This window comes from Phascolarctos cinereus, unplaced genomic scaffold, assembly GCF_003287225.1.
Source record: "Phascolarctos cinereus isolate Bilbo 61053 unplaced genomic scaffold, phaCin_HiC Scaffold_2;HRSCAF=192, whole genome shotgun sequence".
Lineage (NCBI taxonomy): Eukaryota > Metazoa > Chordata > Mammalia > Diprotodontia > Phascolarctidae > Phascolarctos > Phascolarctos cinereus.
This window is the reverse complement of record NW_027555625.1, coordinates 172,174,044-172,201,914: the sequence shown is the minus strand read 5'-3', so window position 1 is coordinate 172,201,914 and position 27,871 is coordinate 172,174,044. Positions and strand designations below refer to the sequence as shown.

Genomic DNA, 27,871 nt, shown 5'->3' with positions numbered 1-27,871 from the left:
AACATAAGTAAAAAAACCCAGGGTTTTTTTTTTTAAAGGAAAGAGGAATAGGGACAGGAGCAAAAAATAAATAGTGTGAAAGGAGGAAAAAAGAATTGGATAAAGAAATCATCATCTATATAAATACATTCACATAGGTATGTATATATGGATGTGTGTATAAATATGTGTATATGCACACAAGTGGGTATGCAAAGAAATAATTTGTTAAACTCTTCCATCGTCATCCACAGATGATTATTAGGGTGTGCACACACACGAAAAAAGAGATGTTCTAGACAGAAGAAAGCACACAGACTGTGAGGAGAAAAGAGACAGCAAAGGTGCACATGAGACTGTGTAGGAAACCACATGCACCCAAGAGCTAGCACCAGATGGAGACAATGAAATGGTGACAGAGACCAGAGAGGGATAATAGCAAACCTATAGAACTTGGGCTTTTTACTGCTAAACAGATGAGCACAGCAGGAAGCCCCATGCACCAAGAAATAATCCAGACCTATCAACTTGCTAGCACTACACTGTAAAATATAAAGACTGTGTAAATTGAGGGTGGAAGGTGGAATCTCTAACAACGTTGAATTATATTATGTAGTACTTGAAACCAGAATGACTGTATAGGATCCTGTGTAAGAAGGAAGAAGAGAGTTGAGGGGCTAAGGTATGATTTTTGTGTGGTTAGTTGTTATTGTTGTTGTTCAGATTAAATAAAACCTGTCCTATATTTGTTGTCTTATTAGCCCAAATAACCAAAAGGGAGTTCTTTTTAGAACAAAATAAGCCAGATATTGTGTTTTCTATGGTTTCCTATGGCAAGGGATATGAGAAAAAAAAGGTTTTGTAAAAGGCCCTCCAAAATTTTACCTGAGTCCATCATTTGAGGAGATGGAGTTCAATTAGAGATTATGTTGCTTATATATTTTTACCCACAAGTTCATCTGCACTACTAAAACAACAATAAAGAGGCAGCTGGAGGTACAGTATATAGAGAGATCACTGGGCCTGGAGTCAGGAAGACCTGAGTTCAAATCCTACCTCAAATACTTACTAGCTGTGCATCCTGGATGCATCACTTTAACTTCTATTTGTCTCAGTTTCCTTAACTGTAAAGCAGGGGTAATAAGGCCACCTACCTGGCAGGGTAGTTGTGAAGATCAAATGAGATACTATCTGTAAAAGCACTTAGCACAGTGCCTGACACATATTAGGGGCTATATAAATGCTTATTCCTTTCCCACATTTCTGCAATAACAAAAGCAATCATAACATTTGTATTTTTATTGCCATTTCCATCGTGATCCTTGTATTTTGTTTTGTTTTTTGATTGGTGGTGAGTGGGTGCAGGCAGACTCCAGATTCACAATTTCATCGGTGCAGGGGCCTCTCCTTTAATCTCCCTCCACCAAAGTACATCATCAAATCATCTGTTAACTTAGAGAATTGGAGAGTTGTCTGAATGACTTGTCCATGGTCACACATCTAGAATGTGTATGAAACAGGACTAGAACTCAGGAACCTAGGTCTTCCTTACCCTTAAGGCCAGCTCTCTAACTACTATGTCGTGTACCTTTTGGGTAGCTTCCACATAATAGGTGGTTAACATCTTTGCCCCAAACCCTCTGCTCTTCCAAACATACTCCTTTCTATCCATCCTTTCAAACTTACCTGTTTCTATCAACCTTTCTGGTCTCCTAGCTTTGTAATCTAAACATTATTCTCAACTTCTCATTCTCTCTCACTCTGCATATCTAAGCAGTTGCCAAATCTTGCTCTTTCTACCTTCATAACATCTGTTATATCTGACTCCTTAATGCTCACACAACTACTACCTTAGCTCAGGCCCTTATAACCTTTTGCCTAGATTATTGCAACAACCTCCTTATTGGTCATTTAGGTGGTGCAGTGAATATAGTATCCTGTAGTCAGGAATATAAGAGTTCAAATCTGGCCTCAAACACTCACTAGCTTCTCATTGGTAAAATGAGCTGGAGAAGGACATGGCAAACCACTCCAGTATCTTTGCCCAGAAACCCCCCCAAAATAGGATCACAAAGAATTAGACAAGACTCAACAACAAACCATATTGATCTCCCTGTGTCAAATCTCAGAACTCTCTACTTCATTCCACATACTACTGCCAAAGTAATTTCCCTTTAGCACAGGTGGGACAACTCCCATACTGAACCAACTACAATGGTTTCCTATCATCCCTAGGATAAAATATAAACTCTTTGGTTTAGCTTACAAAGCCTTAAACAAGTTGATCCCAATCTACCTTTTTAGCCTCATTGAAAATTATTACCTATCTGGCACTCGGTGATCCAGCCAAATTCTCCTCCATTTCTCACCAAGACACTTCAGGTCCCACGTTTATGCCAGGAATGTATGTTTTCCTCACCTCTTCCTCATAGAGTGAATTTCTTTCCTTAAAATGCAGCCGAAGTGCCATCTTCTGTATGAAGCCTTCCCTGATCCCTTCTCAACTGCTGGTGCCTTCCTTCCAAAATGATCTGTTATTTAACTACTTTGTATATATTTGTATGTATTCAGTTTACATTTATGATGTGGACATTCATATAGCAACATGATGTCACCTTTATTTGAATGTAAATTCCTTAAAGGGAAAGATTGTTTCATTCTTTCTATGAGTATTCCCAGTACCTACCCAAGTGCCTAGCACATAGGAGGCAATTAATAATTACTTATAGATTGATTCTGAATTTGATGATTTTTCTTCGTTTTGAAAAGCAGCAGAAAGAATGTTGACTTGCGATCAAAAGTTGGAAGCCTGAGATTGAACCAGGCTTTCAACACCCACTAGCCCCATGACTATGAGATGCTTAGAATCTCTAAGCCTCACTTTCTTAATTTGTAAAGTGCTATCAATAAAATCATTCACTGAATACCTGGTGAGGTTGTTTTGAGGAAAGCACTTTGCAAACTGTAAAGCGTTATAAGGAAGTAAGCTGCTATTGATAATAAACAATTGTTGGATTTAATAAACAATAACTAGCATTTCCAAAGTACTTCAAGATTTGCAAAGCACTTTATATATACTCTCTCATTTGATACTCATAATAATTACATGATTAGGTGACATTATCTCCATTTTACAGGTGAGGAAACTGAGTTGCCCAGGGACACAGCTACTAAGAATCCAACGTAGGATTTGAACTCAGGTCAAATAGCTTCCACCTCCAGTGCGTGGCACATAGTAGGTGATTAATAAATGTTTATTCATTGATTGTTTATTGATTGATTTGATCCTCAAAACAATCCTGTGAGATACTACAGTTATTCATATTCCCATTTTACAGAAAACAGACTTACAGAGGTTGTAACTTGTCCGAAGTCCTCAAGCTAGTAAATGGCTGGGCTTAAAAACTAAAGTCCATGTCTTCTGACTCTGAATTCAGTGCTCTTTCAACTATACTACAGTGCAAAAGGTCAAGATAATTGATTTCATGAAAAAAAAACAGCTCCTTATAAAGGACAGCATGTAGAAAAACCCCAAAATACATGCATTCCAGCCTAGTGCAATTATGGACAGAATCACAGAATTTTTGAGTTGAACCTCAGAGATAATCTCACTCAAGCTCATTAATCTCCCCTCTACTATCCCCAACAAGTGTTTATCAAGCCTCGACTTGTTCACTTTCAAAAATGGGGAAATCATCCCTTTGAAGCAGCACCTTCCATTTTTGACAGGTCCAAATTCTATGAAGCTGTTCTTCACAGTGAGCTGAAACCATCTCCCTCTGACTTCTATCCATTTAGAAATGGACCACTCTCCCTCCAAAAGTAGGAAATTAAAGATTTTTCAAAAACAGTCTATTGCCCTTTAGAAGAATGTGGTCCCTTCTCCAGGGGAGATGTAAGGCCAAGGTAGAAAAATGAAAAGGAGAAACATGCTAACATGATCTTCTTAAATTCATTGTAATCTAATTCTTCCTCACCTATAACATAAACTATTTGGCCTTTGAAAAATATAATAAAGACATTTTCTTCTATAATTTTTTAGAGTATTGTAATTTTTATTTTTTCTTGTCATCTTAAATGTTCTACCTATGAGTGGCCTCCACAGTAAAGTTTTTTGGTATCTATTTTAGAGGGGCAGAGGGAAAAGGAATGAAGAGTGTTTTGTTTTTTAATGCAGATCATCTCTGACTTCATCATCAGAACAACCAAGAAAAAGCATCATAGTAGCTGAGACATGCCAAAGTCTGTAATGTACTTTCTGTTTGCATATGGAACCATGAAACAATAAAGGCCTTTATGAGAATCTGCAGAAAAGGTACTATATGTGTTTGTTGTGTGGATACTTGAATGTGCATGTAGGAGAACAGCTTGTTTGGAAAGAAGGAAAGGGAAAAAAAAAACCCATAACTCTACTTCAGGGACAGCACAGTTTAGTGGAAAGTATACTGGACCAGAGGTCAGTAGATTTGGGTTCTATTTGCAGCTCTGCCCTAAATAGCTGAGTGATCTTGTACAAATCACTTCTTCATCTCTCTGACCCCTAGTTTTCTCATCTATAAAATGAGGTGACTGAGCTCAACATTCTCTACTCCCTGCCAGTCCCAACATTCCACAATTCTCAGATACAGTAATGTCTTTTTGCTTCAGGCTTAATGAAGCCCTTGGCCACTGGGTGGGACTATTCCACTAATAACCATGTGAGCAGCTACTCTTCACAAACACTTCATTTCCCTTCCTGAGCATGATGCAACAGAGTTTACCCCATCAATGAATGTACTGAACAGTTTCAGATAAATTAATAGAACACAGGAGAGGAAAAATAAATGTCCTTTTTTGTTTTTTGGACTATCTCTGTAATTTTAATAGTACATATACATATATGTATATAACAATATAATAGTATATATACAGTATAACAGCATAATTATAACAGTACAAGCTTCCAGTGAGAAAACTCCCTCTTCCAGTTCAAATTGGCCCCCTACTCTGCAACTCAGTCTTTTAGAGAAAGGGATTATAAAAATAGATGGTCTAAAAGTCAAAATGTGGGTTCAAGTCCCGTCTCTGACACATATTGGCCATATGAATCTGGACAAGTTGTTTATCCTATCAATGTTCAGTACAATTTTCTAAGACTATATATACTTTAATGATTATTAATACACTTCACAGTATTTTGAATGTTGAAGGAAAGATAGTAACTGTAGATATTTACACATACAGTAGACAATTACATGGGTCGTCTTAAATGCTTCTTCTTAGGTCAGTTGTGGGATATTGTTTAATCTCACAAATGATTCCAGGGGTGAATTGTTTATCATATTTGAGGATGAGGTCCAACACTGCCTGAAATTATTATGGCTCTCACTCTTTGAGTAGAATAGGAAAGTATGGCTAGTACCAGCTATATTTTATATCTCATCCTCCAACAGATTAAAGGATACTCAGTCAGAGGACTGAAGCATAATTTCTTACCTTATAATCTTATTTTCTCTCTCTCTCTATCTGTCTCTGTCACACACATACACACACACACGCACACTGTTCCAATAGTTTTGGTATAGTTTTACGCTACTAAACTCTCTCTCTCTCTCTCTCTCTCTCTCTCTCTCTCTCTCCACATATATATACATACACACACACACACACACACACACACACATATATATATATATATATATACACACACACATACATATATGTGTATATGTATATGTGTGTGTATGTATTAATACATAAACATATAATGCATAAAATATTTGCACATATCTCTATACCACACAGATACAGTGGCTTTGAATACTAGATAGGTCAGAAGGACCTAGGTTCAAATCACTCTCAGACACTTACAAACTGTGTGATCCTAGGCAAGTCACTTGACCTCTTTTTGCTTAGGTTTCCTCATCTAAAATATGGGACAAGGGGTGAACAGAATGACCTCTAATACTCCTTCCCCTCTAAATCTATGATGTTAAGACTTTTTGTTGGTTTGTTATTTCTGATCTAATTCTGCTTAGCCAGGGTCTCTTTTACATAGCTCTAATTGGATGACTAATGGACAAGACCTACTCTTTTGCCTCATATGATAATGGATGATTTTTGGATGTTTTTATAGAGAGAGCCATATACTGTAGCATACCTGGCATTGAACTTCTGGTACTGCTGTTACCTACTTTCCCTCAAATCCTGAGAAAGATGAATTCTTCCCACCATTTCCCCATGATAAAACACAGTTAGGGTTTCCACTCAGGCATCCTGACACCCATTCTATTCCTGGCCTCTCACCCAGATGGAATCAGGTGGAAAAGGGCAGATGATACTACTTTTAATGAATTTGCCGACTCCATTTTGAATTATTTTGTCTAGTTTCATCAAATGAATTGAGAGGTAGATGGATCCTAGAAAGCATTTAAACCATTTTTCAAATAAGGAAGCTGAGTCTCAGAGAAGTTAAGTAATTTGTCAACATTGCTCAACAAACCAAGCCAAAATTAGGACCCATGTCTACTGATTGCAGTCTAATGGTCTTTTAGGAAGCCATGTTTCAAAAAGAATATGCCAACATTGCAAAGTAACCAATGACAATCCAAGGAATTTAAAGGGTAAACAATAAGACCGCTAAAGAAAGGTGCATGGAGGTGGCATTTTTTAAACCTGGGTAGAGAAGGCTCATATTGTATCAGTAAGATATGTAACAGTGCTCTAGTATTCTAGAAGACCTATTTCAGCTTTCTAAATGTGTTGGCACCATCTATATAGAACCTAAATATGTCTTAACTTTGGAAAAGATATACAGATGGAGATTGTGAAACCTCTTTCCATTTGATTTTTTTTTTAAATAGAAAACAAGCCACTGTCTTTGCTGGCACAAAGTTAGAGAGCAAGTTCAACTCCAGGGATCATCTAGTTACATATTTCTATGGTACCTAAGTGAGAAAAATGTTGAAAATGTCACTGTGTAAGTTCAAATCACCTTCTGAATAATAACGTAAGGGAGTTTTGTTTCTACTCACCTGTTATTTAGAAGAATGAGAAAACCATATCCACTGCAAAAGGCCCTAGGTAATGTGGTAGGAAAGAGAGTTTCATAATTCTTTGTAACCATAGGTTGTATTCTTAAATGTCTACCCTCTAGAATTACCTTCCATCAATGACCCTTCAGTTCTGAGAAAGCCACAAAAGACTCAAGAGAGTGATGATTGAAAAGGGCACTTTGTCTGCATCAACGTGCCATAGCAATAAATTACTCTAAGTCCTAAATGTAGCACAGAGAAGGGAATGTGATGCAAATGCTAACAACCTGATATTTGCCCTCTGTGAAGCTCTGGCTTTCAGCAGACCACGTTCCTGTAAGTTTGCAGATGAAAAACAAACACCCTTATCCATATTGGCTTTGGTCTCTGTACTGAAACTGGACTAGGAGAGTGTCCCAATCAGTAAAAGGGAATGACCTTTGGCTGGGTAGCCATAAGGATGACCTGAATGTTTTTTTCTGACTGTGTAAACAAGAGCTATGACAGTCGGAGGCCTCTGTACCACTGAGGGAAATTTCCTTCTTTTTGAATGCCTTTGTAGTGTTTATGGTGGAGAGTCTCACCTTAGATTACCTAAGATTTAATTTTTTTCCAATCTCCATTTGAAATTCAGAATAAGGAAACTGCATATTGATTTCCTGGAAGCCATCAACCTAAAGCCACCTGATGATGGAAAATTCATTCTTAATGCTTCATGGTCAGTTATTTTAAAATATGTAGCGAGAAAAACAAGGGTCATCAGATATTTTATAAGGTTAAAAAAAGGACGTGAAAAAAAAAGAAGTCTCAAATGTCCAGACATGGCCTGTATCCCCTGATCATTAACATCTCTTAAAACTTCAATAGAAAGAAAAATCTCTATCCAAATAAACTCCTTGTTTTCAATGGGGAGAGTTTGCTTTTTTTATTTTTTGCTCTGTGAATAAAAAATTTATTTAAAGGTAGAGAAGAGAGGTATGAATGAATAAAAAAAATAACATTGAACAATTACTTTGAGTATCACACTGTGTTAAGTACTGGGGATGCAAATATGATCAATATCCAGTGTAACGAATGACAACCAAAGGAATTTAAAGAATAGATAATAAGACCTTTAAAAAAGGTACATGGAATTGTAATTTTTTTAAACCTCTCAAACATCTCATATTCTAATAACAGGATCACAATGGCAAGTCAAATGGAAAGGCTCCATAGTTAGTAGGGTGCACTGGCAAAGCATATGATAATAGTACAATCAAAATCATGATCTTCAACGCCAAGTTCACTGCTATCCAATCCCTGAGACACAGTCTAAGATTGTCCCAGTGTTCATACAGGTGAGTAGGACACAAGGGTTCCACTAAGTGCACTGTAGCAGGCTGATCCAAAGTCAAGAATTCTGAAATGTTCCACTTGGAAAACCACGAGTCAACACTCCTCCCCAGTCACCACCACCAACAGTGTCATATGCTTGGAAGTCTCAAAAAGAGTTACTTGTTTGGGGGTGGGAGAAAGGGAGAGAATGCTACTGTGCCTAAAAAGTTACTTCACTGGTTTGACTAATTTGAATTCCTTTATCTGCCCCATCCCCCATCATGTTGCTTTCCTTATGTCACCTTTGTAGTGACTAAAGGAACCTGTGCTACTGTTAAGACAACATGTCACTGCTCCTGGTAAGGCTACACATAATCAGAATAAGTAGCTATTTCCATGACATGATCTAAGAGACCACGAAAGATTTCTTGACCTCTCTCAAATCCTTCTGAAGTCCTCAATAATAAAAAAAATTCCATTTTTAGAATTTCTTATTCAAGTTATGGAATTGTTTTCAAGATGCCTCTAGGAAAATGCAAATGTTACTAAAAGTTGTAAAGGATCAGCTCTTTAATACTCACTGCCGTGAATAAATTCACAAGTTATCTAGAAGAAAATTAGATCCTGAGAAATCAGAGAAAGTGAATCTGAGTTTTCCTGGGGGGCAGTTGGGGAAAGTCCACAGCACACTGCCTGGATATTGACAAGCTTTCTTTCTATTACAATAAAAAAGCCAGCCTCATTGCTCCTTGATATAGGATTATATTGAGATGAGCAAGAAGTTGCACACAGTAGGCACACAGAATCACAGACCCAGAGCTAAAAGGGACTTCAAAGACCATTTGATACAACTCCTTTATTTTACAGAAGAGAAAATTGGGGCTCAGGGAACCTGAGTGACTTACCCAAAACTACACTGAGAGTAAGCAAGAGATAGGATTAGAGCTCAGTGACATAATATACTAATGTAGTGGGAAAAGCTCTGTTGCAGGAGTCAGAAAACAACTTGGGTGATAGTCCTAGTGCTGCTACTAGAACTCACAATGATCTTGGACAAATCGCATCCAACCTCTCTATCTCCCATTCTAATAATAGCTATTTTGGCTACTTCACAAGAATATTTGTGTAGAGTAGATAAAATAATTTCCATGATTTTACCTTATTAATAATAAATGCAAATTTGTAATGAAATGAATTTTGATGAATCAAATAAAATTTGTAATCAAATATAAATGAAAAATGTAAATTTACCTTGTAAAGGATAAAAGTGATTAAAAAGTAAATAATGACGATGTTGATAATGATATTTATGAAGTTCACCAAAACAAATAATTTATTATTATCCTCCTAAAAAATGTATCCTTTGGGTAAGAATAATATACTAATCATTTTACAAACAGAAAAATTTAGAAATTCTATCCCAGGTTTTTAGAATAAATAAGGAAACTCTTATTTCTTATACTATCGTTTCTCCTTTTTTTCTTCAAGTATCTGGCACACAGGGGCACTTGGGTGCCACAGCAGATAGAGCATCAGGCTTGAAGTCAGGAAGAGCTCTTCCTGAGGTCAAATCTGGCTTCAGACCCTTGATAGCTGTGTGACCCAGGGTGAGTCACTTAACCCTGTTTGCCTCAGTTTCCTCATCTGCAAAATGAGCTGAAGAAGGAAATGGCAAACCACTCCATTATCTTTGCCACAAAAACCCCAAATGGGATCACAAACAGTTGAATATGACTGGAAAATGACGGAACATCCAACCTGGCACACAATACTTAATAAGCATTTGTTTGTTTATTCATTCATTTATCATCATCAAGGACACAATGACATACTGTGACATATTGTGGACACAATGCACATACTATTTCCCTACATTGGACAATATCATTGCTGATGATAACATACGCGGTGTAGACTATTTAGTTCTCTATTCCCTCATTTCTAAAACTGAATGACAGTGATTGAATGGCAAGAGGAAAAGTATCAATTCTATGTAATTACACTGGTTATGAGGAGTCATTTCCCTGTTCTTCAATATTTATCTTTATGATGAGAAGATACAAGCCATCCTGCCAGCTATCTTTGAAATAGTAAAATATCAAGGGAATCAGCTCTTTTAGAATGAAAGAGGAAACATTTGGGAAGAGAGATGAAATGTCTCAAAGAATAAAGATTGAGCCTCCCTAGATAAATTGAAATCTGAAGTGTAGATATGCCTAGGCAGCAGGCAAAATGAATGATAATCAAACGCTAGTAGAATGAGGATGTGATCTCCAGAGGCTTCTCCAAATAAAATTGCTGTCTTATACTCAAGGTAACTATTTGGAAAAGCATGGTTAAGGGAGAAGAGTACTGCCATAAGAGAAAGGAAATGAGAAAAGGCTTATCTGAATATGTTGCTATGTTCATATAAAGTCAAATGTAAAGTTTTCACTCGTCCATGTGAGGCAAATACTACCACCTGGATAGGAAACATGCACATTAAGCAAAACAGGAATAGTTCAGGGATATAGTGGTTCAAATCCCCTGATTCTGAGGATTTAAAAATATATAGTATAAAAATGTTTAGAAATCCAATATTTTTAAACATTTGACAAGAGGCATATAGGATGAGTAACACGAATGGGTTGTAATACACAATACTAAAGGGGGCACACACATCAACGAGATAACAAATTCATTGAAGTAGGATTTTTAGGGTCCACTTCAGGCTAATTTTATATACACCCCAATTTCCTGACAAAAACCACACAGACATACATCAACACACATACACATAATTAAAAAGTATATTTAGAATCTGTCAGCTGCATAACCAAAATATATTATTTTTTTAAATTGCCTTACCTTGAAAATGCTGCAATATTATCAGCTAAAGTTTCTTGATCATTTGCACCAGATCTATAGTAATCATAGATGGACTTTTGAAGAACTGTTTTTGCATATTTTTCAAAATCATCAATACAAACTGGCCTGGGAAACATTTTCCAGGTTCTTGAGACCCTACAGCATTCCTGCTTTGTGTCTTATATACTGATGATCCCTTTATTTATAAATCATTAATATAACAAATTTCCAAAGTTCAGTTCAGGAATATGTTACAAAAGTGCACAAACAAGGGACCAAAAGATCCAGTTAAACTTTGACATCTCATGAGGACACAGTCTACAAAAGAATATCTATGCCCAATTCACATACATTTTACCAGAATCTCTTATAAGAGACTGAGTTTCTTCATCTTTTAAATGGAGATAATAATAACTGTAAAGCATACCTTATGCTGCTGTTGTGAGGGTCAAATGAGATCATCTATGTGAAGAGCTTTGTAAATGTTAAAGCAGTACATGTCTGTTATATATGAATCAAGTATGGAAGAAGGTTGCTGGGATAGTCAGCCCATACTTTATACAGGCCAATAGTTTTTATGACAATCATGATTATGAGTCTAAACAAGAAGGACAGATCCAAGTGGGCACTGCAGAGTGATTTCTGTGGCAGCTAATAGCAATACAAGGGTGCAAAGGGTTAGGAAGTTGTCCCAAAATTGAAGAATGGACTAAAAAGGAAGAGTAGCCCAGGAAATACAAGGACACATCTGTGCTTCAATAGAAAGAGATGCATAGGAGAAAAGAAGTAGATATTTACATTTTGTTAGATAGATCCTTATTGGTGAGGCCTGTTTTGGGAGTGGGGAAACTTTTGGGAAGCACTGATTTTTTTTTTTCTTTAAAGAAGAAGGAGACTTGAGAGCTGAATAAACAGGAAGAAGGGATGCTACAGTCAACATGGAAGTGAGTGGCATGATGAAAGAGGGATTAATAGAGAGAGCCTGTCTGAAGATCTATTGTAGAGTGACCCTGTAGGCAAGAAGAAGGAGGAGGAGGAGGAGGAGAGGAGGAGGAGGAGGAGGAGGAGAAAAAGGAGGAGGGGGAGGAGAAGGAAGAGGAGGAGAGGGAGGAGGGAGGAGGAGGAGGGGGAGGAGGAAGAGAAGAGAGAAGAAGAAGAATTATTCAGGGTTGAGGGCGATATTAACATATTTTTGGAGGGGCAGTTCACAACTACCCACAACTCTCATTCAGTCTCTGGCCACCACAGCCTAACATGGCCAAGTTACACAGCTCAGACTCTATTAGACTGAGGAGCAGCCAGAAGCCATGGATGGGAAGCTAGCCAGGCGGTAGCAATGCAAAGACATTGAGCCCAATGTGAAGAGCAGGAGGTGGGGACTGCTGTTGCTTTCCTAGAGCGCAGAGACCCCAGACAGCACTACTACCAAGGCCAAAACTAGAACTTTGGGTACCCACAGGGGAGGCTTTGGTGTGGGCTCCTGCACTGGCTCCAGCCCTGATGCAGCTGGCAGCTACAACCTGGTTCCTTCCAAGACTTCCATTCTTCATCCTCCCAGATACAGCTGAGCTGCAGGCTTGGTGCTGTAGCCTCAGCTCCCCTCACCCTGAGCCATCCAGAGGGAGCTGGAGAAATTAAGTAGTGGTTTTAGCTTGAAGGCTGAGCAGCCAAGAATCTCTAAAACTTCTTTCTCCTTCACCATTCCTTTTGTCTTCGCCTACAATCTCCCTGTGGCTACAAAGTGCCATTCATAACAGTTTTACCATATCTCCTTCTAGCCTCTCCTCTGAAGCTTTTTGGCTCCTGCCTCTGCTGGCCCTCAAGAGGCAGCTTTTAGATTTTTGTTTTGTTTTATAGAGTGGTAAAAAACTGACTTTGAATTACCTCAATCGCTCTTGCTGAATGTCAATGGGAAACCCACTAAACTTCTCTGGCTCCTAATTTCCTGTGGTAAAATGAAAGGGAAATGAATTTTGTGAGTGAAACCATTAAAATGGTATTTAATGTTATTACAGTTAGTTGAAGAACTAGAACCAAAGATTATTCCTAGAATGATGATGAAGAAAGTTGTCTAGTAGAGTGTCCCATGACTCTTTCCTTGGCACACTGATGTTCATTCAACATTTTCATCAGTGACTTGGATGAAAGCATGGCTGCTGCATATTTATGGGATTTTTAGATGATGGTACATTGGATAACAAAAGCAGGGAAAAAACCCAACACCTCACCTGGCTAAAATATTGGCTGAAAAATAATACGAAAAAATATAATAGGAATGTATGTATATAAAGTCCTACGCTTGGATTAAAAAAAAACACTTCACAAGTAAAAGACTAGGATAGCACATCTGAAAAAAGATCTGGGGTGTTTAGTAGACTGTATGTCCATTAGGGAAACAGGGAAACAGGATAGAGAGCTGGTCTTAGAGCTAGGAAGACCTGTGCCTCTGAATCATAATGGCTGTATCACTCTGGGACAGTTACTTAACCTCTTAGTACCTTGAGACAATACTCTGAGACTATAAGTTACAGGACAGTTGGCTGCTTATCAGTAGTTTCCTACATCATTGTAGGAATGCAGCAATCAATGTAGTTTCCTACATAGGTTCAGATGAAAAAAAAAAGTCCACTATGAGTCAGTGGTGTGAAAAGGAAGTAACAAAAGCTAATATAATTGTAGGCCATCTTGAAAAGCACATAATAGAAGCTGGAGAAAAGATGGCAAAGAAAAAGCAAGGACTCGCCTGAGCTCTCCCAAATTCCCCTCCAAACAGCTTTAAAAAACACGTTAAAACAAATTCTGGAGTGGCAGAACCCACAAAAGGATGGGATAAAACAGTTTTCCAGCCCAAGACAACTTAGAAGACTGTCAGGAAAAGCCTCTTGCACCAAGGTAAGAGTGGAACACAGGCTGCACCACAGCCACAGGAAACCAGGAGCATGCCTTTGGGGTGACTGAATCAGCAAACTCAAAATTTAAGAAATGAATATTAAAAATTATTTTAGAGGTAATTGGGGAAAATACTAATTTGTTTAAAGTAGCATGATAAGCAGAATGGAGGCAGGGATAATCCTCTTGCATCCTTGGTCTAATAATATCTGGGCTATTGGGTTGTTACAATTGCCACATTGGTTTATTTTTTCTAAAATGTATTTATTTATTTTACAAGTAATTTATTATCCTTCCCTCCCACTGGTCTCCACAACTGAACAATAAAAAGAGGTGAAAAAAATCTACATAGCAAATATGCATAGTCCAACAAAACAAATTCCCACATTGGTCATGTTTAAAAATATATTTCTCATCCTGCCTTTTATGTCCATGACCTCTCTGGCAGGAGGGGACACATTTATTTTCAGTTCTTTGGACTTTGTGGTTTACCATGGTATTAGTCAGAGTTCTAAAGTCTTTTGAAGCTGTTTTTCTTTATAATATTGTTGTCATTGTATAGGTTCCCCTAGTTCACTTTATTCCACAGAGCCCTTTCTGATATCTTCTGAAATTGTCCATTTTAACATTTCTTGTGGCACAATAACATTCTATCACATTCACATACCACAATTTGTTTATCAATTCCCCAATCCCCTTACTTTACAGTTTGGTGTTATCATAAAAGGGGCTACTAAAGTATTTTTGTATATATAACTATTTTACTCTATCTTTGATCCTTTTGATGCCTAGCAGGTCTCATATTTATAAAGGACACTGACAAGAAGGAGAGTACCCAAAACTGGGTGACCAGGATGGTGAGGACACTGGAGACCATTCCACATAAGGATCAGTTGAAGAAAAGACTTAAAGAGGAGATGGTAGCTATCTCCAAGTATTTGAAGGGCTACCATGTGGGAGAAAGACTAGACTTCTTCTACTTGCTTCCAAGGATGGAGGTGGAAGGAAGCTTCCAGTTCTCAAATTCTGTAATTCTGAAGGAGTCTAGAGAAGGAAGAGTTGAAGACAAAGCTTAAACAGTTCATAGTATTGTCCAAGGCTGACCCTGCTTTCCTCTCCATGTTCGTCTTGTTTAGATCACATGTATATTTTGTAAAAACAGTTCTTATTTATAAATCAAAAGAATAGTGAAATATAGTAAAATTCAAGTTTCCTACCAAACTGAAGTATAGGCTATTCTCATTTATTGGTCTAATAGGCAGCAGGGATATTATGGAAAGATAAAATCTACATATAAATGCAAAAAAAATGAGTGTGGTCAATTAGTTTTTTTTTTCCTTTCCGTTCTCTGGGAATAGTTCTCCAGATGGTTTATTCCCAAGATGATTTTGTGGACTAGAAGAATCAGATAATCACATCAGTTTTGGAATTGTTAGGAAAAGTTAGTGCTATCTTTGTCAGCAAATTCCTATGAGCAGTATTTCTTTCCCATCTATGTCTTATTTAATTATATTTGCATTGGGACTAATAATAACACTTGTTACCAGCATTCTCTAAATTAAGTCAGCTAATTAGAAAAAAAGTCTTGAGTCATTTTGAGTGTCATTCCACAATATAAACTCATAAAATAGCTCCATGTTATGCAGATTTGGGTATACAATTCTACAGTCTTCTCCAACAACATCCACACTGCAAAAGCAAGATATAATATAACTAGGTTTATAAAACAGATGCTAATTCTACCCTCTGAACCAATATTGTAACATGATTTTCCCTGGAAAATTGTACAAAGATGCCTAATGACATATACATTTTCAAATATGGACAATGTATTTGTTTGTTTTGCTTGATTACACTCATTTGCTACAAAAGGGGGCTTCTATTTGAGATAGAGGAAAGGATATGATTTATTTGGTAGTAATAAAGAGAGATAAAGATACAGAAGGAAGAAAAGAATGAAGGAAAGAAGGAAGAAAGCAAGGAAGAACAGAATAGAGAAAGGAAAGAATAGAGGAAGGAAAGAATGGAGGGAGGAAGAATCAGCAAAATATTAGAAAAATACTTCAAAGAAAACAAGAATGTTCACGAGAGGGACAGAAACAATGGCAGTTTTGTTACTATTATGTTAAATTTAATATATATTTAAAAGACTACATAACAAAAGTTCATTCTTTCATATACAATCGTATTTTTGTTCTTTGTATACTGAAATATTTATATTTATGGATGGCAAGTTCATAATAAAGAAGAATTTTTTAAATTGTTGAGTCTACATGATGGAAAATGTTATCCACATCCAGAAAAAGAACTATGGCATCTGAATGCAAAGGGAAGCATGTTATTTGCTCTTTTTTTGTTGCTTTTTTTCTTGTGGTGTTTCCCATTGGTTCTAATTCTTCTTTATAACATGATTAATATCAAAATAGGTTTAATATGAATATATATGTAGAGCTTATATTAAATTGCACACCATCTTCGAGTGGGAGGAGGGGAGGGATGGGAGAAAATCTGGAACTTAAAATCATATAGAAGTAAATGTTGAAAACTAAAAGTAAATAAATTTTTAAAAATTTTTTAAAAATTGAGTCTAAATTCCTAGTAACATTAAACTTTAAGAATCAATAAGACAGTGGGTAATCTTTTTGTCATAAAGGAGTCTGGTTCCCACATTAAAGCACTCAAGGTAAACTCAAACGTGTATATTTAGTCTTGTAAAAATGAGACTGAGTAATTTTTCATCTGTTTTAGTAAGGGCTTCTGTTGTTTTTTTTTTCTGCAGCTCAATTAATTCCATTTCCTCTGTCATATTCCACTTTTGACCATTTTAAGATGCTGTAATAAGGAAGAGTATATTTTCCCATAGTAATCTTTGCTCTTTACTAATTATGTCTACTATCTGAATGTAAGCCTTTTTTTTTCAGCCTGTCACTAGGTTTAAATATTACAATGCAAATGAAGGTTGATCATAGAATATAAAGTCATAGGCTTCACAAGTACGTAAAAAGTCTGAATTTGTTTTGGTTTGCTTGTCAAAGAAGGGGTATATGGTCCTAAGGTTATGATCATAGTGTAGGGAATTCCATACCCTAATGCAACAGGGCAAGTCAAATATAGCTTGTAGCTTTAAAGAATTGCCTATATACACTAAGAGGTTAAGTGACTTGCTCATGTTCACCCATCCAGTATCTGTCATAGGTAGGCATTGTAACCCAGTTCTTCCTGACTTTAAACACAGCACTAGGCACAAACTGCCTCTCAAATTTTTTTTTTCAAATTTAGGGTAGAGAAAGGAAAAACTGAAAGGCAGAGAAAGAATTGAGCCTACCTTTGGGCTTTGTTCTCAGCCATGAGCACAGACTATCTCCCTAATTTGCCAGCCATCTGGCAAATGCATCATACAGCTGGTCACAAAGGGGTCCATCAAGGAGAGTGTGGATGAATCAGCAAAATCCATTTCTACTAATGGAAAAACAATAAATGGTAGTTTAATTGCATCTCCTCCACACATGAAGAACAGCATACTGTAACTGAGAATCAAACTAAAACTATAATATGCTACCATACCATATTGGCTAAAGCCTTCCACAGGAATAATAGTAGACAGAGGAATGTTTTATTTCTATTTTAATTCAATGAGAAATAGCTATCATATAGCCATACTTAATTTGATCTGTGATCTTGTCACATAGATCCTTTCTTTATTGGTAAAGATCATAACCTAACTGCACCTTCTCACTCTGTGCAACTGCTATTTATATCCTTACCATAAATCCTTTATAGTTGCCCACCCACCATGTTAGAGACCCCTTCTCTAAGTCTTTTCTTTAACATGATATGAACAGCAGCACAGTTCTCTTCCAAAAGGAGCTCTATCTGCTTTGTTATGCTGCCTACCGAGAAGACCTGTGTTTAAGGCTATTACCATATGGAAACATATTCCTGCATTCCAAAGAATCTGTGTTCTCATCAATGTATGTACTTCCTCCAAAGATGCTGCTAGCAACCTGTTCATACCTACCTTCTGACACAGGGGGGTCCATGCAACATTATGGAACCTTCCTTTCAATCTTTTGGCTTTGGGTGAATTGATACCGAATAATCCATCAAAGTAAACCCATGATATTGAGTAACAGGTTTAACAACAAAAGGAATTGCGAAACTTTAGAAGTGTTGCAAACTAATTTTGCTCTTCCACTTCTGTGCAAGTGTAGTGATAGCTAGGCCTTCATTTTTCTCAACTCCTTTTGCATACAAGAATTGTTGAAGAGAACTGAAAATGTTTAGCCAGGAGGACAGATAACTTTGAGAGAGGTGAGAAGAGCAGAAGCTTTAAATACCTGAAAGGCTGCTTGATTCTAGAGGACTAAACTATAAGCAATAGGTAGAAATTGTAAAGAGCTTTAGAATAAGGCAAATTCATTACTCTCTTTCTAGAACTACTAAAAGATTTCAGGAAAAAAATATATAGCCTGGAAAACACATTTAACAAGGTTTAACACCAGTGGGTGCTTCTGTAGAGACCAGAATTGGCCTAACAGTATTTGATCCTCTCTATTCCCTCCTCCATGTTGGATAGGAACAGAATACTTCTCTAACATTTTTCCATCTCTTCACTGGGAACTGGTTTAAAGTGAAATTTTTTTTTCCACCATCCTCACTACCCTATCTCTTTTATCTCTGGAGACTTATCAGTCACACTTTGATACAATTATTGCAAGTCAGCATAAGGGTAATAATATAATGGCCTCGTGGTGAACTTGATCTATTTCTCTATTTTATGAAGTTCATACTAAATGAAAAGCCATTAATATAATCGCAATAGCTCAGAGACCCCATTTAGAAAAATTCCTAAAATTCAGACAGGCTTAGCTTTCTGTCCTAATATAAGTTTCTGTTTATCTCTAACTAGTTCCTGGCCTCTTCACGTTTGAGGAAAAATGAGGAAACTGGAAACATTGAAATAAAAGAAACAATTAGACTATATTAGAGTGTCTGCCATTGGACCAACATGGGGAGAAGTTAAGAAACATAAGTCTTTTTTATGAACATCTCTCAGTCCTTGAAGAGATGAATATAACTTATAGCTTCTGTTTTAGTCCTCTGTTCTGTGATGCCTACCTTGATCCCTCTCTCATTGCCACAACTCCACCCTCCTGTCATCCCCCCCTTTATTTAGCCTGTTTCACTTATGTCCTTAATTCTTTCTGTCTTGCCTTATTAAGTGCTGGGTAGGGCTAGAGAGTTTCCCCACAGCAGCTCCTACTGCTTCCCCATTTTTGTTGTTTCCCTTTAAGAACTTCTAAGTATGACTCAAGTCCACCTTCCAGCCCAAAGATTTTGATAGTTCCAAATTGCTTGGAGGGGGAATGCTTCTCTTCCTGAACAACAAATCTTAGGGTTTTTTTGTTTTGTTTTTTTGCTAGGCAATGGGGTTAAGTGACTTGCCCAGGGTCACAAAGCTAGTGAGTATCATGTGTTCTGAGGCCAGATTTTAACTGAGATCCTCCTGACTCCAGAGCCAGTGCTCTATCCACTGCACCACCTAGATGTCCCTCTCAGTCAGCTTTTAAATCCCTATTATGTTCCTGCCTGTTGTTGTTGTTCAGTCCTTCAGTCATGTCCAACTCTACATGACCCTGTGGACTTTTGTCCACAGGGTTGTCTTGGCAAAGATATTGGAGTGGTCTGCCATTTCCTTCTCTAGTATGTCCCCATTTTACAGATGAGGAACTAAGGCAAATAGGGGTTAAGTGACTTGTCTAGGGTCACACAGTCTGAGACTGGATTTGAAATCAGATCTTCCTAACTCCAAGCCCAGCAGTGCTCTATTTACTGCACTACTTAGTTACCTATGTTTCTGTCTAGGGTTCGGAATTTTTCAGTCCTTTGCAAAATCATGGGTAAACATTATTATATGCATGGGCATTAAATTCATGGGTAAACATTATATTAGCTTTATTATTTTGTATAAAGATCATTAATAACAATTAGGACCTTGGCAATTTCAATGAGGTAAACAGGAGTTCTAAAACTACATAAGGGCAATCAGAGCAATTAGAGCTTAGTGAAAGCAGAAGGCTATTTGGTGAGGAGATTCCTAAAAAGGAGTAGGCCAAAAAAAAGGGAAGACACTCTCCAAATATTTTGCTTGGGGCTTTGCCTTTTCAAATGCCTGTTTTGTACAAATGGGATACAAAAGTCAGATAAGGAAAAGCATTAGTTTACCCTGGTGGATCACCACTCATATTGATTCCTATGCCTCTTGGTCAGGCGAACAGGATGACATTAGGTAAGACAAGTGGTAGGATATAGTATCACTTGTTATTTATGATTGTTATCCTTATAAACAACATATTTCTTTCCAAGAGAAATTTATTTTATAAAATCCTCATTGCACCAGTCTGAAGTGAATGTAGCATATACAGGCCATCTCAAAAGCCTTAGTGTAGTTTTAAGCATTAATAGCTTGGAAATGGTTAATACTCTTAGACTGTATCTTCTTATACACAAATCAAATTATTTTAAAGTCTTGTGCTTTAGATATAACCCTAATTCTATTTTTTTTAACCCTAATTTAAAAAAAATACTTTTGGAACAGCTCTCTGAGGAAAATAAGAGTTCACACTTATGTAACACTTTAATGTTTGTAAAACACTTTACGTGTAATATCTCAATTGATCCCCTCGATAGCACTGTGGGGAAAACACTGCAGTTATTATAATTCATGTTTTATAGAAGAGGGAACTAAGTCTCAGGAAAGTTAAATGATTTGACTATTGTCACATAGTGAGTAGGCATAGGTGGCAGATCTCAAACTCAGGTTTCCTCTGCCATCTAGCCTATTAATCTTTGCAATACACCACAATGACCATGTTTTATTGATATAGGAAATTACTTACATGAAATCTGTTATCAACATCCCTTAATGCCCACAAGGATACAGTATTTAAGGGAGTGTACAAAATAAAGAAAAGATATAATCTTTGTTCTGACCAAGTTTATAGCTTTAAATAATGGATATGCCTTCAATTCTCAATGTACAATGGACGGGAATAAAGCTGATGTTCAAATGTCATTATTTTCAGTGTTTCAGATATGAGGATACATACTGGAGAAAGTATTTGTTTTTCAGTCATTCAGTTGTGCCCGGCTCTTCGTGACCCCATGGATCATACAGTCCATGGGAATTTCTTGACAAAGATACTGGAACGATTGGTCACTTCCTTCTCCACTGGATTAAGGAAAACAAAATTTAAGTGACTTGCCCAAGATCACATAGCTAGTAAGTATCCGAGGCCAGACTTGAACTCACTCAGTTCTTTCTGACTCCAGGTCCAGCACTCTATCCACTGAGCCACCTAGCTGCCTCCTAGAGAAGGCATGCAAAGTACTTTCTTTAGTGATCTAAGACCCTATCAGAAATAAAAGACTCTCTGGGGTTTAATTTTTTTAAAAAAAATCTTTAAGTAGATATCTTTAAAATTGCAGGGAGAATAGTTCTAAGTTAAAAAGGTAGATGTTTAAACAAAACCATAGCATTTAGAGATACATATGTTCTCTAATTACTTTTCCATCTGAAGGCTGGCTTAGTTTAAGAGGTTTGAGAGAGAGAGGTTTACTTTTCATGTGGGTATTTAACCATACAATATCTTCACAGAAGGAACTAGTCTCAAAAGGCATACATTGTCTCTGGAAATTAGGCTTGATTGCTAAATGCAGAAGATTTCATATGCTTGCCCATATTGAGTAAAAATTGTTTTAGTATATTTGGAAATACAGATAATTTTTCAGTATCTATGGAGCCCACATCTTTCGGAAATCTTTAATGGATAACTGTATCTGTATTTGGCACAAATTCAGAAAGCATACAAATTTCTTAGAGGTGAATAAGAAAATTGACTTGGAAAAGAAACAAAACAACCCTAAATTAAGGTAATGTTTGCAACTCCATTCTTTTCATGTTGCTGCCAATAATCACATTAGCATAGAAAATTAGCCAAAGAATTGAAGAGCTTGCATAGTTATTTACTCATTTTCTAATGTTTCTCTGGGGTAGTGGAGGCACTTTTTGGCAGCCAAAGATTTTGCTCACCCTTAGTATACTGAGCAGAAGAGAAAGTGGAGTTATTTTAATTACTTAATTCTATTTGTAAGAGTATCACTCCTCTAGAGAATGTAGTTTGATGTAGTAACTCATTCTACCACTTCTGCTCCAACTTTACTCAGTCCTTACCTGGCAGTCAAGACACTATGGATAGAATGTCATAGGATTTATGGTCAGTCACTTGCAATTAAGGGAAAACATATTTGCAGTGAAGATGATTCCTTCAAATGGCTTGGGGCCATTAGTATATAGATACTTCTCCATAAATAATTATTCCAATGTCTTTTTTTTTTCAGCAACAGTTTCATTTCCCATTGGCAGTCTATATAGATATCTTTAATATCCTAGATAGAAATATCCTGGAAAAGTATGGGGATGAGGTGGTATTGAGCAACACAGAATTCTAAAATTTAGGACTGAGTGCCTACATTATCTTTTCCCCCCTCTTTTATCCAATTTTCAAGTCATTCATATATCTTGTTGCCTCTTGCTTTATGTATCCCTTCCAATCTTCACAGATGATACTGTCAACTGTGCCCTTTGATGAGATTGCCATTCTTGTTTTATGGCTTCTCAGCTTTTCTACATTCTCTTTTTGTTTTTGTTCAGTCATTTTTCAGTTGTGTCTGACTCTTTGTGACCTCATTTGGGGTCTTCTTAGCAAAGACACTGGAGTGGTTTGCCAGTTCCTTCTCCATCTCCTGCCTGTTACCTGCTATCTTTACATTAGTGTTATACGTTCACTCCTTAAAATTCTGCAATGGTCTTAAAAATTAAGATGGAGAAATGAATATTGGCATCCATTTGTTCAGAATTTTATGGTTAACATACATTATAGTGCAGTGAAAGGGCACTTGCTCTGGAATTAGAGCTCTTGGGTTCAAATCCTACTTCTTTTGTTTATTACTTGTGTGACCTTAGTCAAATTGTATAACATTACTACCATTGGGCTTCAGTTTCCTTGTCTGTAAAATGAGGAGGCTGTACTAAATGGCCTCTGAGTTCTTTGTCAGCTCTAGAGCATTTAATTATGTCTTTTAATCCTCGAAACAACCCTGTGAGGTAGGAATGCAAGTATGCCCTTATTGTGAAGATGAGAAAATTAAGAGAAGTTAAGTGACATCAAGAAATAATCCTATTTTTTTTTCTCTTAACAAAGAGGTAGCATGGTATAGTAAGCAAAGTGCTGAATTTGGAGTTGGAAAGACATGAGTTTCAAATCCTATCTTTGATATTTACTAGCTGTGTGATCCTGGGAAAGTCACTTAAATTCACTGAGGCACAGGCAACTTCATAAAGTTACAAACTTTAATAGAGGATGTTCCCACTCAGATTAAGACAGAGGTCCTTGATGTATTGAGGTATATTTGTGGAGCACTTTAATATTTAATACATATAGCTGCCATTTACATAACAACTAAGTGCTTTCTTACTAGCTCCTAACTTGAGTTATAAATCCATTAGCCATATTTGTTTTTATCACTTTCCAGTACAAAAGTCATCCTCTTTTTTTATGTTTCTCTGGACTCATGTGTTTATGTTTTTAAAGTTTCTACTAATTTATAGCCTTTCATCAGAAATGTTTAAGTGCTGTATTTTATTAGTGGTCTATTTTTCCCCTGTAAGATTATACCAAGTTTTTCTATGAAAGTTATTCTTAGTTTTAAGCCTATATCTTTGCATTTTGGAATATAATATTCTGAGCTCTCCAGTTTGTAATAGTGATGGCTGCTAAATCTTATGTGATCATTAGAGTGGCTCCTCAGCATTTGGAGTCTCCCCTTCTGGCTGCTTGCAGTACTTTCCCCTTGACCTAGAAGTGCTTGATTTTGGCCATGATGTTCCTGGGAGCTTTCATTTTGGTGTTTCTTTCATTAATTAGTGAATTCTTTCTAATTTCACAGTAACCTCAGATTCTAAGAGATCTGGGCAGTTTTCTTTCATTATTTCTTAAAATATAATAACTAGGTATTCTTGGTTTTGGCAATGGCTTTAAGGTACTCCAGTGATTCTCAAATTATTTTGCTATGATTTGTTTTTCAGGTCAATTGATTGTGATATGCAATTTCTCACATTTTCTCCTATCTTTTCCTTTAACTTTGTTATAATATTTCTTGCTGTCTTACAGAGCCATTGACTTCTATTTGGTCCATTCTAATTTTCACCTAATTTGTTACTTTGGCAAAATTTTGTACCTCTTACGTAAAACTGTTAATTCCCTTTCTATAATGCTCATTTTTCTTTCAGTTATCTTCTTTAGTGTTCTCATTTGATTCATAAAATCATTTTTAAAATTCTTTAAAATATCTCTTGCTTCAATTCTTTTAGAAATTCTAGCTGAACTTGTGACCAAGGGGTGTGTGTGTGTGTGTGTGTGTGTGTGTGTGTGTGTGTGTGTGTGTGTGAGAGAGAGAGAGAGAGAGAGAGAGAGAGAGAGAGAGAGAGAGAGAGAGAGAGATTGTTTGTTTTGTGACATTGCTTGGTTTTGGGGATTATTCTCTTCTTCTGGGTTTGTCTTGAGCACTACCTTTACCATAATAGCACTTTATGGTGGGATTTTCTTTGTATTTACTCATTCTTCCATGTTACTTTTAAAAGTCATATTTTTCATTCAAATCAGATTCTTCATACTGTGGAGGAAATGTCCAAAAAGACTGGGCCCTACTTAGTCCCATTTTGTATTTGCTAATATCTTGTCACTGATTTCTTCAAGTATTGAATACTCTGTTTTTCAAGCCTATCAGGGACAGTTTATAGTGGGGACCTGCAAGGTTTCAGTGCACCCAATGTGGTCTGATGCAGGGTAAAGTCTAACCATTGCCTTCTTAGTTTTCTTTTTTGTTTGTTTTGTTTTGTTTTTAGGCAATTGGGGTTAAGTGACTTGCTCAGGGTCACACAGCTAGTAAGTGTCAAGTATTTGCTCTGAGGCTAGATTTGAACTCAGGTCCTCCTGACTCCCTTCCTAGTTTAAGCTTTTCAAGCTCATGAGCTGAGTTTACCTGCTGCTGCACACAACCACCACTAACTAGCTGGAAGAGACTGCAAGTCCTTAGTAACAGAATGGTAGGCTCCCCATGGGTCTAAGTTCTCTGGGTTGGTTATCCAGCTGCATATTTTTAGAGTGGACTAGGGACTACATCTGAAACTCTGCCCGACTCTGGGGGTCAGAGTCACACAGCTGCTGCCTATTTCTTTTCCCCTCCTTTGCCTAGTACACAGCTCTCCTTGGTTCCTCCCACCTCCAGGCTCAGGTCCCTGAATCAGTCCACATTGGATTTGCATCACAGCTCTGAGGCATGATCAACAGAACTGCCAATTGGCACCTGTTTCCAATTCCTATACAGCATCAGAACTATCCATGTTTGATTGGGGTGTGGGGTGAGGAGGAGGTATCTCTTCTTTTCCTAGTACATAGGCCCATACTCCACTTCAATCCCTGTACTGGAAGGCTCTGCCTGGACACCTTCTCTCCTGGTTAGACCTTTGAATCACAGTGTCCACAGACCTTTGTTTATCTCCCTGTGCTGATCTGAGCTGGAAAAATGACAGGATATGATTTTTCCTTAGTTTTCATGATCAAGACTTGATCTGTTGTGTTTTCTAAGTCTTTGTTGAATTAACTGGAGGAAGGAGCTGGGCCAAACTGCTTTCTCCTAATCTTCCATCTCTACAGGTCTTCTCTTTGTGGATTTCTGTAGAAAAAAAAAAGGCAGTGAAATTTCAGTTCTCTTCCACGGAGGAGAGAGTATTCAATGCTTTTCATATAATATGCATTTAATAAATATTGAATTGCTTTAATTACTTTTTCTGGTCAAATGAAAGTTAAACAAAACATCAGCGTTTATCGTACTGAACAACAGATGTAGAAAATGGTGGATGTTGGGTTGAATATATACTTACACCTCCTGGAAGCTTAGGTTTTAAATAAAATTTACGTCTTTTTTATGTATAATTTTGTGTTACAAAAGTCTAATGCTTAAAAAACATTAGTGATATAAGTGATCATTAGTTGACTACTAAGTAATCACAGCTAATAATGCAATCAAATTGATTTTCATGGCAGAAGATCAGATAACTAGTAGGGAAAGTGAGTAGGCAACAACACATTACTAAGAAAGATCTGCATAAGAAAAGTGCCATAAAGGTTATGAACAAAGAGATACCTGTTTTGAAAAGAAAATAGATCCATTGTAAGGAGTACTAATTGACACGCAGCCTGTGTGCTTCTTTGAAATCCACACAATGTTAAAAATCTAAAATAAGATCCCTAGCACAGGAGTCTGCAAATTGTAGCTAGTGCCAAATCTGGCTAATTGCAAATTCAGATTAAGAGCCACATAAAAACAGGGAGTAGACCAGATTTGGTCCTTAAGCTGTATTTTGCTGACCCTGGCAAAATACATATTGAGTGTACTCCCTGTGGAGGTTTCATGTGAGGACACAGGCTGAGAGGGAATGTAAGGATCACAGTCTGTCTCAGTGGCAAGTACTTGCATTAATGAGATATCACAAATAAATCGGTTTTTTAAGTTTCATCATATTTTGATATTTGAAAGCCCATACTGCTGCTAATGCTACTACTCTTACTGTGACTCCTACTCCTACTATTACTATCAATACTACTGCCTAGTATCTACTTCGCATTTTAAGGTTTGAAAAGCACTTTACAAATATGATTTCATTGATATTCATAATAACTCCAGGAGGTAGGTGCTATCATAATCTCCATTTTATAGATGAAGGAACTGGAGCAGACAGAAGTTAAGTGACTTGCCCAGGGTCAAGTAACTAGTAAGTGCCTGAGGCTGAATTTGAACTCAATTTTCCTTATTCCAGATTCAAGGATTCATACATTGTGCTACCTAGCTTCCATATTTCAAAGATGTATGGCACAAACAAATGGTAATCAGCAAAATAGCATTAAACTATTAAATATGTGCCTAAAATGTAACTTCTTACAGGAAGGTTTGAGTTCCCAAACATTTATCTCAAGGTCCTTTGTAAGACATTGCTTAATAGCTATATGTGTGTCAAAGAACTAGAGGACTTTGGAATTTCTTACAATAGAAACACTTAAAATATCTAATCAGTCTGTAGGTCAGATCACTTAGCCTCTTACAATCCCATGGGAAACTTGTTAGCTTTGTACAGAGGGAGTGAGATTCAGATGTGGTACTCTGACCCTAACCTCTAGCGTATCAGACTTGTCATTAACTCCTATCTCTGAAACAGACTCATAATGTGGAGCAGCTCTAATGTAATTCTGTCCTGAGTAATTGGCCTCTTTTCCAATGAAGCTATCCAGCAGCTGTCCAGCTGGATGAAAGACTCTTTAAATTTACTTAATGAGACATTAGCTGTCTCAGCTTTAACCTTAGCAACTGATGATGGCAGGCAGGATGTGTACTCTAATCTCTATGGGTTATTTTACAATTTATTTAGTGGCAACAGTCTCATTATAATCCCTAGAATGATGGTTGCTTTCCAGATTCTCTGCAGTACCTGAGAAAAATCTGCCAGCCCATGTTTCATGCTGGAAAATTCCTTAGTGACCAATATTTTTCCCCTCTTCTGCTTGCTACTTTCAGGGGATGGATGCTTAACTGTAAGGTGCTTGCATGGACACAAAGATAAGGAAGTTTTCTAAGGCCAGTTTCCTTTTCAATCCAGAAGGACACAATGTCATGATAAAACCACATGATAAGATAAAAACACTGAGTTTTTT

The 27,871-nt window shown here is 37.0% G+C and overlaps 1 protein-coding gene across 4 annotated transcripts in view; it reads right to left on the bottom strand.

The window, feature by feature from the left end:
- HAO1 (hydroxyacid oxidase 1) overlaps window positions 1-25,745 on the bottom strand; it is a 118,363-nt gene extending 92,618 nt beyond the window's left edge. For 2 of the 4 annotated variants that reach the window (XM_078149728.1, XM_020985640.2), the window contains exon 1: window positions 11,154-17,361. In XM_078149728.1, coding sequence (XP_078005854.1) covers window positions 11,154-11,290 — 137 coding nt within the window. In that variant the 5' untranslated portion in view covers window positions 11,291-17,361. The other 2 variants (XM_078149729.1, XM_078149730.1) reach the window with 2 other exon arrangements.
- Between the last annotated feature and the right edge of the window lie 2,126 nt (window positions 25,746-27,871).